Below are 17,164 nucleotides of genomic sequence, written 5' to 3'. Positions count from 1 at the left end.
TCATTCTATTGCTTTAATCTCATTAACCCTCAGTGGAAAAGCCTAATCATCAGTAATTGACAACTTCATATATACTCTCAAAGGAGCAAATGTAAGGCCTAGAAGACAGCTTCTAATCTGTCCTGCCTATTGCAATTTAATACATATGTAGTAAAAGAAAATGCAGCAAAGACTCTACCTACTCTAAAACAGTAAGAGAGATACAACATAACAATCATCAGTGTCTTAAAAGATCCCATTCCCAATGGGAATTACATTCCTTTAATCCACAAAAAATAAACAGTGTAAAGCTGACATACATATGAACAACAAAATTTCCAGAACATATGATTTATACCTAACTGCAAGTAAAACTATGAATTAAGATAGTTACCTTTCAAATAATTCATCACTGTTATTCACACCTTAAAAAAAGAGAAACATTAGTATCAATTAAAATTTCAGGTCAGTTATTTTTTTCTCTTTTAAATTATTAGCCTGATCTAGAAATTATATGTCCAGAAACTGAAATATTTTTAAACCTCCATTTGGTGGTGAATAGTGTTCACATTTTAAGATGACTTGTCTATCCAGAGCACTCTGAACAATACATGTTAGGAGGTATAATCTACTTTGCTTCATACATGGTTTAGAATACTGGAGTGTGATTTACTAAAAAGAAAAGAAAATAAAAAAACTTTTGATGATCTGAAAGGAGTACTTTGTAGAAAACATCTAATTTAATCCCCAAAGCCTTGACATGGAAGAACATGACTCAAGGATGATTTTTAAATCTTGTCCAGTATTAATAACATGTCTTTAAAGTAAAACATAGCCTTTTCAGCTTTCTGTGTTTAACCCTCAGAGAACTGGGTTAACAGAGAGAAACTGTCCTGACATCTCTTCTCAAAAACACTTCCTGCATATTTTCTTATACTAAGATAAACCCACCTTGCCTCTTTGACTGAGACATCCCCATGTTTTTAATATTAAATAATTTTGCTTTCTTAAGCACATTTTTTGTTTTTTAATCCTCACATCAAGAATTTCACATTATCTTTGGTCTCTGAGTCTGGTCATTTGTGAGTTCTTCAATAATGGTGTAAGTATAGACTTGTTCATATAGTTGCTAAGTCATGTCTGACCCCAAGAACTGTAACTCGCCCAGGCTCCTCTGTCCATGGGATTTCCCAGGCCAGAATACTGGAGTGGGATGCCATTTCCTCCTCCTGGGAATCTTCCTGACCCAGGGATCAAGCGTGCATGTGGGCAGGCCGATTCTCTAGCACTGCAACAGCAGAGAAGCCCTAAGTATAGACTGATCAGATATAAAAGCTCTAAGAAATGAATCATTTTGATAAAGTGATTCCTTTTATCAAAAAGCAGAAAAGTGATATAGTCAAATAACAACTGTTAAAAGTAGTTACGTAGGAAGATTCTATCCTTCATTTTCAAACCATTTTTGGATTTTTTTCTTTGGGATGGCCTTTATAACTTACTAACACACACAACAGATCAGCTTCATTCCTTGACAGTCACAGTTCCTTTTTGAAAAAATGCCAAACAGTGACACTCAGCCTGATCATCGACTTCACTTATTAGGAATACCAATAGGTCTTAAAGTGCTCAAAAAAATTCAGTCTTCTTTCTTGACTTTCTGGTGGCCTGTGAAACTGTCAGTGATTCACTTTTTCTTGAAAGCCCCTTCACCAGAGGCTGCTCATCTCCTTCCCTCACTGGGTGGGGTGGGCTCCTCCTGCTCTCTGATGGATGACATTTCTTAGGCTGGTCCTAAGATTTTCCCATTTTCCATCAGTATTAACTATATAATTAGGGAAAAGGCTCTTCTGTTTTTTAAGCTTAAACCTCTCAGCAAGCTCTACTTGCTTAACAAAAGCTAGGTCCTAAATATGATATGAATATCACCTGAAATACTACATCTGGTTGAAGGTGCTCTAAGAGTTTGACATTAAGACCTGGTGATATCCTTGCTCTTAGTCTGACAATGCTAACCAGCCATTTGTGTTCTCATTTTCCACCCATGCCATCCACTTAGTCAGTGAGTATCAGTTCAGTTCAGTTGCTCAGTCATTTCTGACTCTTTGCGACCCCATGAATCGCAGCACACCAGGCTCCTAGTCCATCACCAACTCCCAGACTTTACCCAGACTCATGTCCATGGAGTCAGTGATGCCATCCAACCATCTCATCCTCTGTTATCCCCTTCTCCTCCTGCCCTCAATCTTTCCCAGCATCAGGGTCTTTTTCAATGAGTCAGCTCTTCACATCAGGTGGCAAAAGTATTGGAGTTTCAGCTTCAACATCAGTCCTTCCAATGAACACTCAGGACTGATCTCCTTTAGGATGGACTGGTTGGATTTCCTTGCAGTCGAAGGGACTCTCAAGAGTCTTCTCCAACACCACAGTTCAAAAGCATCAATTCTTCGGCGCTCAGCTTTCTTTATAGTCCAGTGCTCACATCCACACATGACCACTGGAAAAACCATAGCCTTGACTAGATGGACCTTTGTTGACAAAGTAATGTCTCAGTAATATGCTGTCTAAGTTGGTCATAACTTTCCTTCCAAGGATTAAGGGTCTTTTAATTTCACGGCTGCAATCACCATCTGCAGTGATCTTGGAGAAAATAAAGTCTGCCACTGTTTCTACTGTTTCCCTTTCTATTTGTCATGGAGTGATAGGACCAGATGCCATGATCTTAGTTTTCTGAATGTTGAGCTTTAAGCCATCAGCTGCCTATTCAGAATGTCTAATTTCTTCTCCTTTCCCATAACACTGCCCAGACCCTCATCACTGCCCAGGTCACATTAATTTAAAAGTTCACTGACTGACCTAGACCTCCATCCTAGACTTTTCCCAAACCTCTCCTGCTCAAAATCTGTCAGCGATTCCCAAGTACAAAATGTAGTTTAAACTTCTCAGATACAATCAGAATCCACTAAGGCCTCTTTAACTTCATTTCTCAACTCTCCCTTCCATAAGAGGAAAGAGGAAAGATACCGGTGACCAAGAACCTATAGGAATCAAACAGATTCTCAGCTAAATGCTTTATATACAGTAATTAATCTTCACAACAACTCAGTGAATAAAAATGATTATCTTTATATGATGATGACTGAAATATGAACAGAATCTAGAAAGAGTTTAGAGAACAAATACAAAGGTTAAAAACAGCTTAATTGTTTTTATTTAAATAACAGCAATGCCATTTAAAAATAGCATTTCTAATGGCTTATATAACTTTAATAATGGTAATAAAACATATTGCAAGCATTCAATAAAATCACCCTTATTGACCATAAGTATCTGAGGGCAAAGAAGGTATTTCAAGGCCACCATTAGAGTTCCAACTGTGATATGTAGTATGCCCTGCTATTATTATGACACAAAATATCACTTAGGACTAAGGAATGGCATTTTGAACTGTCAGCTCTGAAAGAAATAGAAGGAACAATGGCCCCGAATTTCTCTAAGCCTCAATATTCTCAACTATAAAATGGGAGAATAATGGTAGCTAGATCACAGGTCAGGCTTACACCAGGGTCAACACACATAAAACAGCGATGTCTGGCATGTGGAAGAGGCCCAAAAAGTCAGTCATTATCTTGTTTCCAAATCAAAACTCTTAAAATTGACAGAGTTTTAATTTCTCAATTTTTATAAAAACCAAATAGTATAGTATTATAGTATAATATACCAGTGTAATACTATAATGTTTCAGTTGCTATGTATTTAACGGGGCTTCCCAGGTGGCGCTCGTGGTAAAGAACCCATCTGCCAATGCAGGAGATGTAAGAGACTTGGGTTTGATCCCTGGGTCAGGAAGATCCCCTGGAGGAAGGCATGGCAACGACTCTAGTATGTTTGCCTGGAGAATCCCATGGACAGAGGAGCCTGAACTACACAGAGATATAACACATCTGTGGAGAAGGCAGTGGCACCCCACTCCAGTACTCTCTCCTGGAAAACCCCATGGATGGAGGAGCCTGGTGGGCTGCAGTGCATGGGGTCGCTAAGAGTCGGACACAACTGAGCAACTTCACTTTCACTTTTCACTTTTATACACTGGAGAGGGAAATGGCAACCCACCCAGTGTTCTTGCCTGGAGAATCCCAGGGACGGGGGAGCCTGAATTACACAGAGACATGGTACATCTTGTAGTGTATCTTATGAAAGTGACACCATAACGTAGTTCTTCATGTAAATGGCACAATTTTTAACTTTCTTTTCCCTGAAACTTATGAATGTTGCAATGGCTTCACAAATCCTTCACAACTATATTCCCAGTAAAGTAAGTACTCTTCAGTAACAGTATCTTGGAAAATAAGAGTAAAGGAAAAAAAGTTAATACCAAGGGAAGTCACATTCTGGTCACTGGAAAGGCTGACAGCTGAATGAGCTGAAGGAAGCACATAGGTTTTCTGACTAGGGTAAATTTCTGTTACTGAAATCTCTTCTTTGTCTCTCTGATCTTCTTCATTCATATAAGTCAGGAAGTGCATTAATCCAGAGTATATATTAAAATAAAAAGAAAATAATATTAATGGGAAAAAAATCACATGGAAAAGACATTATTCTGGTAACTTTCTTACTGCATAATAAAATAATTTAATATAGTATTTAAAGTTTAAACTGTCTCACAGTAAGAAAATTTATTATCTATTACTAAATTTATTATCAGCTTCAGAAAACACAACAGATGGAGCTGCAGTGAATAGGCCCATTACCTGTATAAAACACAGAAGAAATGGTGAACTTAGAAAAAGAATCATACACAACCAATCAAACTTGTAAATAAAATAAGTCTCCTGGTGTCATAAAATAAAAAGGAATTCTGGGCACTAAATGGACAATGCTGCTGGTATAGTCCAAGGAGGAACAGGAGACGTGGTTCCTGCAGACACAGTGAGAGGAATTGAGAATGCTGAAGGACAGTTCTGTCCATAAAGTGGGGATAAGAAAAATTCTGCCCCAGAGAAATAGCAAGCTTTTTTATCTCCCTGGGTAGTGGATGGGAAAAAAATAAAAGTTAACTCTGAGAAAAGACACCCACCCTGTCTTGCTATACTACAGGCAGATGTGGGATCTGAATTTATACTATCTATGTGGTACAGCAACTCCAACTAAAAAAGTGATTATAAAAACATGTCCCCATTTTTTTCTACTTCAGTAACAGCAAGAAGAAAATAACAAAATCATGCCAAAGAAAAACATACACAACGTAGCAGAACTACCTCCTTAATAAGCTCAGTATAAAAAAATCACAACTCACACAAAGGAATAAGCAGCCCAGAGAGTCAGTATATACATCTGACAATTGAAAATATGCACGCACGAAATAAGAATCTGGAAGGGCATAAAATATTACTAAAATGATCAAACTGATAAAATACGGTATAGAAACCACAGTAAAAGAAAAGGGCAGAGTACATCCAAAGAACAGATAGATCTGAAAAAGAAAGAAATCTTCTGGACATTAAGAATGTAGTCATCGAAATTAAAATCCTACAGCAAAGAAGACACAGCAGTAGAGAGAATGAGTAGATGAACAGAAAGAGTTCTGAGGAAATGTCCTGGAGCACATCATTGAGAGAGAAAAGGGAGAACCTGAGGGGTGGTTAAGAGGCAGGGGATAGACTGAGAATTTCCAGCACACCTCTAACAAGTGCTTTAGCAAAAGCACTACTCCAAAAGAAACCAGATAAAACCTCCCAGTGTTAAAACTGCAAATTAACAAACCATTCCCACTCCCATATAGAATAAATAAAAAGAATTATACACCCAGACACACTGTTTCAAAATGCAAAATAAACCAAAAAGATGAAGACTATAAAAGTGATCAGAGATAAAAGAACAGCAATTAGACATCACATAAGTATTATACACTCAGCAATTAGAAATGTCAATGGAAAATGGAATAATATCTTAAAAGACTGAGGGAAAATAAGCAGCAACCTAGAATTCTGATCTCAGCTATAAGCCATCACTCACAAACTGCAGTAAAATTACAACTATTTTGAAAGACTGGGAGAACTGGCTACTGACAGACTCTAGTCGAAAGAACTAATAAAGGAAGGAGGAAAGAAACAGTCCTCAGTGAAGTGGCTGCAAGGAGCAACTCCGGGCAATAACCGCACAAAAGAGAAAATGCCAGACCTGGGGAATAATGACAAGTATTATTTGATGAAACTCATGTTTTTGTCTAATATACTTATTTTTTACATATGTACATCATTCAGTTTACAATTTCTTTGAAAAAAAGAAGCAACTGAGGGGAAATAAACTGGCAAACATGCTGATAAATTCAAATTAGTACAGACATATAAAGATAAAAGACAAAGGAGACTAAGCGGACAGGTTAAAAACAAGGTACAGATCTAAACTATTAGAAACAACATCAGAGAAGATGTGAAGAGGCACATGTGTATGTGTGCAGAGTCACGTGCAAATCTTTGCAAACCCATGGACTGCAGCACGCCAGCTCCTCTGTCCAAGAAATTTTCCAGGCAGCAATACTACCTGGGTTGGCATTTCCTCCTCCAGGAGATCTTCCTGACCAAGGACTGAACCTGCATCCCAGTGTCCCCTGTATTAGCAGGCGGATTCTTTACCACTGAGGCCCTGGGAATACCAGTGCTAAAAGCTCTAACATAAGACCTTATGTTGCTTGTGAGGTAAATATATTCATCTCAACACTCAATTCTGAATGTTGAAAATTTAAGAATATGCTCTAAGGGAATAAAAATAGAATGTATAATTTCTGAACACATAGAGGGGGAAAGAGTGGATACAGAAAACTCAATCCAATTGAAGGAAAGAAAAACAGGACAAAAAGTAAACAAAAGACAGAGTAAATAGGAAGCACAAAATAAGATAACAGAAGTGAGCACAAATGTATCAATAATCACAATAAATAGCTGCCTGTATCTTATGATTAAAACACAAACTACGTAATTATTTTAAGAATGAAATCTAGAGATATTTGCTGAACACATCTCTAACAGTCACTCATCTTTAAAGTGAGGGGATGGCTAATGACAGGAAATAAAGGGAACAGAGGAACGTGTAAATGACACCACAGAGATGCAATTAACAAAATGTAGACCCTGAAAAATACTTCAGGACAAACCACCAAGTTTCTGCAACAAATAAACTAGAAGGGGAAGAAGAGAGAGAAAAAGACGAACCCAGAAATTAAAAGAGAATTATAAGCTATCAACCAAATGCCATGTATGGACCTTATCTGGACCAACTAGAGGAAATAAACTATTTTTTAAAATGAGCCAACTGGCAATAGTTGAACACTTATTAGGTACATGACAATACCAAGACTTTTTTAAGAAAAGAGGTGATAACGTTATTATTTTTAAAATAGACCTTGTCTTTTAGAGAATGTTAAAATATTTATGGATAAAACTGTGTTGTCTGGAATTTGCTTTCAAATAATTCAGGAAAAGATAAAAAGAGTGGGTGGGATATATAAAACAGGATTGGCCATGAGTTGATACTTGTAAAAGGTGATTGTTGGGTACATGAAGGTTAATTATACTATTTTGTCTTGTACTGAAATATGCCTGAAACTTACCATTAAAATTTTTAGTAAAAAAATATCAAAAAAAAGATATACCAGGCAAAAGAAAACAGAAATGGACAAATTAAACAAAACTGACTTTGAGTCTAAACAACATTATTGGGAATAAAGACAGTCACTGCCTAATGATATTTCACTCAGTCGTGTCCAACTCTTAGCAACTTCATGGACTGCAGCATGCCAGGCTTCCCTGTCCATCACCAACTCCTGGAACTTACTCAAACTCATGTCCATCGAGTCGGTGATGCCATCCAACCATCTCATCCTCGTCCCCTTCTCCTCCTGACCTCAATCCTTCCCAGCATTAGGGTCTCTTCCAATGAGTCAACTCTTCCCATGAGGTGGCCAAAGTATTTGAGTTTCAGCTTCAACATCAGTTCTTCCAAAGAACACCCAGGACTGATCTCCTTTGACATGGACTGGTTGGATGTTCTTGCATTCCAAGGGACTCTCAAGAGTCTTCTCCAACACCACAGTTCAAAAGCATCAATTTTTTGGCACTCAGCTTTCTTCACCGTCCAACTCTCACATCCATACATGACCACTGGAAAAACCATAGCCTTGACCAGACGGACCTTTGCAAGTGTCTTTTAATTTCCTGGCTGCATTCACCATCTGCAGTGATTTCGGAGCCCCCAAATAAAAAGTCTCTCACTGTTTCCATTGTTTCCTCATCAGTTTCCCATGAAGTGATGGGACCAGATGCCATGATCTCAGTTTTCTGAATGTTGAGTTTCAAGCCAACTTTTCGGAATGGGTGAATTTAACTCAGATGACCATTGTATCTACTACTGTGGGCAAGAATCCCTTAGAAGAAATGGAGTAGCCATCATAGTCAACAAAAGAGTCCAAACTGCAGTACTTGGATGCAATCTCAAAAACAACAGAATGATCTCTGTTCATTTCCAAGGCAAACCTTTCAATATCACAGCAATCCAAGTCTATGCCCTGACCAGTAATGCTGAAGAAGCTGAAGTTGAATGGTTCTATGAAGACCTAAAAGACCTTCTAGAACTAATACCAAAAAAAGATGTTCTTTTCATTATAGGGAACTGGAATGCAAAAGTAGGAAGTCAAAACATACCTGCAGAATCAGGCAAATCTGGCCTTGGAGTACAAAACGAAGCAGGTCAAAGCTAACAGAGTTTTGCCAAGAGAACACACTGGTCATAGCAAACACACTCTTCCAACAACAAAAGGGAAGACTCTACACATGGACATCACCAGATGGTCAATACTAAAATCAGATCGATAATATTCTTTGCAGTCAAATATGGAGAAGCTCTATACAGTCGGCAAAAACAAGACCGGGAGCTGACTGTGGCTCAGATCATGAACTCCTTATTGCCAAATTCAGACTTAAATGGAAGATAGTAGGGAAAACCACTAGACCACTCAGATATGACCTAAATCAAATCCCTTATGATTATACAATGAAAGTGACAAACAGATTCAAAGGATTAGATCTGATAGACAGAGTGCCTGAAGAACTATGGACGGAGGTTTGTGACATTGTACAGGAAGCAGTGATCAAGACCATCCCCAAGAAAAAGAAATGCAAAAAGGCAAAATGGTTGTCTGAGGAGGCCTTACAAATTGCTGAGAAAAGAAGAGAAGCTAAAGACAAAGGCGAAAAGGAAAGATAAATCCATTTGAATGCAGAGTTCCAAAGAATAGCAAGGAGAGATAAGAAAGCCTTCCTCAGTGATCAATGCAAAGAAATAGAGGAAAACAATAGAATGGAAAAGACTAAAGATCTCTTCAAGAAAATTAGAGGTACCCAGGGAATATTTCATGTAAAGATGGGCTCGATAAAGAACAGAAATGGTATGGACCTAACAGAAGCAGAAGATATTAAGAAGAGGTGGCAAGAATACACAGAGAACTGTACAAAAAAGATCATGACCCAGATAACCACGATGGTGTGATCACTCGTCTAGAGCCAGACATCCTGGAATGCAATGTCAAGTGGGCCTTAGGAACATCACTACAAACGAAGCTAGTGGAGGTGATGGAATTCCAGTTGAGCTATTTCAAATCCTAAAAGGTGATGCTGTGAAGGTGCCGCACTCAGTATGCCAGCAAATTTGGAAAACTCAGCAATGCCCACAGGACTGGAAAAGGTCAGTTTTCATTCCAATCCTAAAGAAAGCCAATGCCAAAGTATGTTCAAACTACCACACAATTGCACTCATCTCACGTGCTAGCAAAGTAATGCTCAAACTTCTCCAAGCCAGGCTTCAAAAGTACTTGAACTCTGAACTTCCAGATGTCCAAGCTGGTTTTAGAAAAGGCAGAGGAACCAGAGATCAAATTGCCAACATCCACTGGATCATCGAAAAAGCAAGACAGTTCCAGAAAAACATCTACTTGTACTTTATTGACTATGCCAGAGCCTTTGACTGTGTGGATCACAACACACTGGAAAATTCTTAAAGAGATGGGAATACCAGACCACCTGACCTGCCTCCTGAGAAATCTGTACGCAGGTCAAGAAGCTACAGTTAGAACTAGACAGGAAACAGCAGACTGGTTCCAAATTGGGAAAGGAGTACCTCAAGGCTGTATACTTATTGATAAAACAGATAAAATTCAAAAAAAGTAATCATCATTAACTATATTCATTTAACATAGCCTAAACTACTTAAGATATACCTATAGCCTGAACCACATAATATATACCCAATTGAATGCAGAGTTCCAAAGAATAGCAAGGAAAGATAAGAAAGCCTTTTTAAGTGAACAAGGTAAAGAAATAATAGAAAACAACTCAACGGGAAAAACTAGACATCTCTTCAAGAAAACTGGAGCTACCAAGGGAACATTTCATGCAAGGATGGTCATGATAGAGGACAGAAATTCTAAGGACCTAACAGAAGCAGCAGAGATTAAGAAGAGGTGCATAGAATACACAGAAGAACTGTACAAAAAAGGTCTTAATGACCTGAATTACCACAATGATGTGGTCACTCACCTAGAGCCAGACATCCTGGAGTGTGAAGTTAAATGAACCTTAGGAAGCATTAGTACAAACAAAACTAGTGGAGGTGATGGAATTCCAGCTGAGATATTTCAAATCCTAAAAGCTGATATTGTTAAAGCAATGTACTCAATATGTCAACAAATTTGGAAAAGCCAGCAGTGGCCACAGGACTGAAAAAGGTCAGGTTTTATCCCAATCCCAAAGAATGTCCCAACTACCAAACAGTTGCACTCATCTCACATACTAGCAAGGCAATTCTCAAAATCGTTCAAGCTAGGCTTCAACAGGACATGAACTGAGAACTTCCAGATGTTCTCAGCTGGATTTAGAAAAGGCAGAGGAACCGGAGATTGAATTGCCAATGTTCACTGGATTATATAAAAAGTAAGGGAATTCCAGGAAAATATCTATTTCTGCTTCATTGACTACACTAAAGTCTTTGACTGTGTGGATCACAACAAACTGTGGAAAACTCTTAAAGAGATGGGAATACTAGACTACCTTATCTGTCTCCTGAGAAACCTGTATGCAGGTCAAGAAGCAACAGTTAGAACTGTACATGGAACAACAGACTGGTTCCAAATCGGGAAAGGAGTATATCAAGGCTGTATATTGTCACCCTGCTTATTTAACTTATATGCAGAATGCATCATGTGAAATGCCAGGCTGGATGAAGCACAAGCTGGGATCAATATTGCTGGGAGAAATATCAATAACCTCAGATATGCAGATAATATCACCCTTATGGCAGAAAGCAAAGAAGAACTTAAAGAGCCTCTTGATGAAACTGAAAGAGGAGAGTGAAAAAGTTGGCTTAAAACTCAACATTCAGAAAACTAAGATCATTGCAACTGGTCCCATCAACTCATGGCAAATAGATGGAGAAACAATGGAAACAGTGACAGCCTTTATTTTGGGGGGCTCCAAAATTACTGCAGATGGTGACTGCAGCCATGAAATTAAAAGATGATTGCTCCTTGGAAGAAAAGCTATGAGAAAGCTAGACAGTATTAAAAAGCAGAGACATCACTTTGCTGACAAATTTCTGCATAGTCAAAGCAATCGCTTTTCCAGCAGTCGTGTATGGATGTGAAAGTTGGACCATATAAGAAGGCTGAATGCCAAAGAATTCACTCTTTTGACTATGGTGCTGGACAAGACTCTTTGGGAGTCCCTTTGAAAGCAAGGAGATCAAACCAGTCAATCCTAAATGAAATCAACCCTGAATATTCATTGAAAAGACTAATGCTGAAGGTGAAGCTCTGAGAGTTTGGCCACCTGATGTGAAGAGACGACTTGTTAGAAAACACCCTGATACTAGGAAAGATTGAGGGCAGGAGAAGAGGGTGACGACAAAGGATGAGATGGTTAGCATAATCAACTCAACAGACATGAGTCTGAGCTAACTCTGCGTGATAGAGAAGGACAGGGATGCCTGGCACGCTGCAGTCCAAAGAGTCGGACATGAGCTGGTGACTGAACAACAACAAAAAAACAAGTACATAAAGAGACATTTAACAGAATTACAAAGAGAAATAAACAATTCCAAACCATTTCAGGTCATTTTTAATGTGCCCTTCTCAACAGTATAATTTAGAAGTTTGACTATGATATATGTGTATATGACCACACACATACATCTCCTACATAAACAGAAAATGCTCACTCTTTTCAAATAAACAGAATATTTACAAAAACTGACTATATATCCTAAGCCTCAAGGGAAATTTTAACAAATATCTAAGAGTGATATTCATTGGAAGGACTGATGCTGAAGCTGAGGCTTCAATACATTGGCCACCTGATGTGAAGAACTGACTCACTGGAAAAAAATCCTGACCGTGGCAAAGACTGAAGGCAGGAGAAGGGGATGCCAGAGGATGAGATGGTTGGATGGCACCACTGACTCAATGGACACGTGTTTGAGCAAGCTCTGGGAGCTGGTGATGGACAGGGAAGCCTGGTGTGCTGCAGTCCATGGGGTTGCAAAGAGTCGGACATGACTGAGCAACTAAGCTGAACTGAAGAATGATATTATCATACACCCATCTAATCACAATACAATGAAAATGGAAATAAATTACAAAATTATAGCCCAAGCCCCATAATATTTGGAAGCGAAAAAGTCTTCTTATGAGCTGAAGAATAAATCTCAATATAAATTGAATACCACCAAAAGATATAACAGCAGCACCCTTATCTGGCTCCTTGAAGAAACATGTTCAGCCTCAAATGCATTTATTAGAAAAAAACAAAGTATGTAGCTAGGTAAAATCCCACAAAGTAAGTCTCCAAGAGCAGAAGAAATAATAAAGCTAGAGTAGAAATTTCTGAAAAAGAACATTAAGAAACAATAAAGAGAATCAGTAAACCAAACCCTGTTTTCTGGCAAAATGCATTAAACTGCTGACTAGACAAAATGAAAAAAAGAATACAGATATTAACAATCACAGGTATAGTAGACATTTTAAAAAATATCCAAATTCTCATTCTTAAAATAAGAAATGCAAAAGCTTAATCACTTCACCGTTGCCAGGCCACTGAACCTGAACTTCAGGTTCTGGCTCCTCTGATGACTGTGGACAGACCACCACCTCAGCACAAGATCTGTGTGATTCTCAGTGGTTATGCAGCCAGTGGTGCGGAGTCACAGAACTGAGGTCCAGCCCACCCTGCCTCATTCTGGTGCAAAGGTCAGAGGGGGCCACAGCATCAGCTTCTCAGGAAATAAACTGGCGTGAAGTGGGGGCCAATTATGTTATCACAAAACTAATCCTCATCTAAAAATAAGGGGACTGATGGCTTCAGCTCACGTAAGACTATTTCTGGCACACACACATCCTTCCCAAGAAAGGCTTCAGTCCCACCCAAGATCCCTCACAAACCTTCTTCAGAAATGCTAATGGTTTTTGAAGGGAATGTTTTTTCAGATTCAGGGCCAGAAGACAGTTCAATGGGACCCACAGGTTCAACCTATAGAAAAACATACACCACAAAATAACGGTTACAAATTTCATAGTTTGATTATTTCAAAATACCATTAATAATTTTACATAGGTTTTTCATATTTGCATTGAAAGAATGCAAATACGAAAGATGAAAGAAGAGGACTGAATCTAATATGAGTTAAATGGTGAGGTTTTTTAAAGAGGAGTAAATTTTTACTTATTTTGTATCTTAACCAATTTAACCTTTTAAGAAGCTCAGGAAAACTGCATCACAAATTTTAAAATGGGGAGGAAGGTTAACTTCCATCAAGACAAAACTTTCCCTTTTATTTACACAGTTCACCTTTATTCTACTGATTTTTTAATTGAAGCATAATTGACTTACAATGTTATATTAGCTTCAGATGCATACTACAGTAATTCAATATTTTTAGACACTACTCACCATACAAAGCTACACAACATCATTCATTATTCTCACTGTGCTATGCATTATACCACTGACTTACTTTTATAATTAGTAATTTGTACCTCTTAATCCCCTTCACCGATTTCACCTGTCTCCCGCCCACCTCTCTTCTGGCAACCACTGGTTTGTTCTCTTTGTCAATGAGCCTGTTTCTGTTTTGTGTTTCAGATAGTCTCTTCAGCAAAAAGTGTTGGGAAAACTACTGCTAAGTCGCTTCCGTTGTGTCCAACTCTGTGTGACCCCACAGATGGCAGCCCACCAGGCTCCCCTGTCCCTGGGATTCTCCAGGCAACTGGAGTTGGTTGCCATTTCCTTCTCCAATGCAGGCAAGTGAAAAGTGAAAGTGAAGTTGCTCAGTCGTGTCCGACCCTCAGCGACCCCATGGACTACAGCCTTCCAGGCTACTCTGTCCATGGGATTTTCCATGCAAGAGTATTGGAGTGGGTTGCCACTGCCTTCTCTGTGGGAAAACTAGACAGCTCCATTTAAAAGAAGGAAACTAGACCATTTTCTTACACCATACACAAAATAAACTCAAAACTATCTGTTGCTGTTCTCCGGTTACTAAATTGTGTCCGACTCTTTGCAACCCCGTGGGTGGCAGCACACCAGGCTTCCCTGTTCTTCACCATCTCCCAGAATCTGCTCAAACTCATGTCCATTGAGTTGGTGACACCATGCAAACATCAGATAAAGACTTAAATGTAAGACCGGAAACTGTAAAACTCCTAGAAGAAAACTTAGGCAATAGGCTCTCTGACACTGGTCTCAGCAATGTATTTTTGGATCTGTCTCCTCAGGCAAGTGTAACAACAGCAAAAATAAACAGAGACTGCAACAAACCAGAAAGTTTTTGCACAGTCAAGGAAACCAACAACAAAACCAAAAGGCAAGCTACAGACTGGGAGAGAATATTTGCAAATACTCTCTCTGATGAGGGAGTAATATTTAAAATATTAACAGAACTCATACAGCTAAATATAAAAAAAAAACCAATTTAAAATTGGGCACAGGACATGAACAGACATTTTTTCCAAAGATAACATACAAATAGCCAGTGGGCATATGAAAAGATGGTCAACATCACAAATCATCTAGGAAATGCAAATCAAAACCATGATGAGCTATCATATGCTGGACAGATTGGCTATTATCAAAAAGACAAACAAGTACGTAGAGAAAAGGGAACCCTTGAGCACCACTGGTGGGAAGTCAACTGGTGCAGCCACTATGGAAAACAGTATGGAAGTTCCTTAAAAAAATAAAAACAGACAATAAAAACATAAAGAATCCAGAAATTCCAATTTTGGATATTTATTTGAAGAAATCAAAATCTTTCATTTTAAAGATGAGGAATGAGGGCCAGAGAGATGCAGAGACTCTCAAATCCAGCACATGGACTTGAACCCATACTTTTAAGGCACCTGGTTGGGGTGTTCACAGTGCCCCTCAGCTTCTTCCAGGCCTATGGGCCATTTCTTAAACTAAAATGAGCAAGTAAAAAAATCTCTGTATTTATGTGTGCATAGAATAGGATAAGAACATTTTAAACCAATATGCCAAACCTTTCATTTAAATCAGTTCTATTTCCTTCAAAGTAGTCGCCTCGGAAGACTATATGCTTATTGAGTTTGATCAACCAATTTCAGACTTCTTTGTCTGAAATTTCCTCCCAAGCTTGGGTGACAATTATTAATAACTATTCCACTATTATTATATGAATGTGATTTTATTTCTGTCTGAATATAAAAATGAGAGCACAAAAACCACCATCAAATAAACGTTTATCAGATGTCTGCCATGCACCAAGTAAAAGACAAATTCTTACCTTCCAGTGTGGAAAGGCTGGGGCCAAGAGGGGACCAGTATCAGAATTTAGGGGAAACTTTAAAACACCCAAGAGTGTGACCTATGCCCTGCTCCTGGAGAGGCCACCTCCCCCTCCCGTCTCTTTCCCCGCCCCACCTGGTCAACAGGGCTGGCATATTTACACAGTCACAAGAAGCCTTGTACCTGTGTGTCCTGACAGCACCCTGTTCACATGTATTTTTGGTGCACACATCTATCTTAGATTCTAAGTTCCTTGAGAGTAGGGACCATGCCTTATTTACTTTCCTATTCCCAGAACTTAGCACAGTGCCCAGCACGTGGTAAAAGCTTGATAAATGTTTGTTAAAGGAATGAATGACTCACCAGATCTGGTGAGTGTGAACAAGCCAGGATCAAGACTAGACTGAGGTGGAAGTAACATACCTGGCTTTACATAAACTAGAAGAGAAGGGAATTTTGAAAGTGATTCCTTGGAATATGGACTTCTAGGGACAATTTCAACACTCAACATTAATTTGGATGTAATAAATCTAAACCTGGATTAAAAACAAAAAGGAAAACAACCAACTAAACACCATAATGTCATTACTTAATAGTAATCCTGAAACTAATACAACATTGTAAATCAACTACAATGCAATAAAAATTTAAAAAACCAAAACAGCAATCCTACTTCATATATTATTTTCACTGTAGTTTCACATATATTAAGTCTTAACTTTTTAATAATTGCTAAACCTTTGTTTTAAAGAAATGCCATAATCCTAATAAATATATCTTTTAAAATATCAACATTCTAGTAACCTGGAATATTTGTTAGGTATGTCACTGATGGAATTCTTTTTCTGCAAATTTTCATTTTCTGTAATTTGTATTTCCCAATATAAGGCTTTAATACATTCAAAATATTTTTACTATTTGTAATCTTTATTGTATATAAATTTTATTTCCTAAAAAAAGATAGGATATTTGTATAAAATAAGTCATAGAGACTTCTTTTCTATTTGTCTAACTACCATTATATACCATATACATAAACATTAATCTCTTTATGATGCATGCTTTTTAAAGATACAGAAAACTTCTAAGGACTACTAATCCCATTCTATAAACTGTTTGAAAGAAACTGAGAATTCAAAATGTAAGGACAACAATGTCTGCAGAGTTATAAAAATCTTGCTGAAGAAAATGATACTCAGTTGAGAGCAGGATTTATCTAAAACCACTTTCTGGTTTTGTAATTCATGTATTTATTTTCCTGGTAGAAGTTGAGGGTTCAATTCTTAAAACCTTAATGCTTAAGTGGTTCTCCACGGGCAGTGATTTTGCCCCTCAGAGGACAT

The 17,164-nt window shown here is 38.1% G+C and overlaps 1 protein-coding gene across 2 annotated transcripts in view; it reads right to left on the bottom strand.

Annotated features, from left to right (window-relative positions):
- Positions 1–17,164, bottom strand: part of CPLANE1 (ciliogenesis and planar polarity effector complex subunit 1) — a 104,000-nt gene that overhangs the window by 21,173 nt on the left and 65,663 nt on the right. For both annotated transcript variants that reach the window (XM_069556169.1, XM_069556170.1), the window contains exons 44-46: positions 13,460–13,547; positions 4,352–4,474; positions 374–404 (exon numbers count right to left, since the gene is read on the bottom strand). In XM_069556169.1, coding sequence (XP_069412270.1) covers positions 374–404; positions 4,352–4,474; positions 13,460–13,547 — 242 coding nt within the window. The remainder of the gene's footprint in view (positions 1–373; positions 405–4,351; positions 4,475–13,459; positions 13,548–17,164) is intronic.

This window comes from Ovis canadensis, chromosome 16 (genome assembly GCF_042477335.2).
Source record: "Ovis canadensis isolate MfBH-ARS-UI-01 breed Bighorn chromosome 16, ARS-UI_OviCan_v2, whole genome shotgun sequence".
Lineage (NCBI taxonomy): Eukaryota > Metazoa > Chordata > Mammalia > Artiodactyla > Bovidae > Ovis > Ovis canadensis.
The sequence above is the reverse complement of the archived record's forward strand: the minus strand, read 5'-3'. Positions and strand labels throughout refer to the sequence as shown.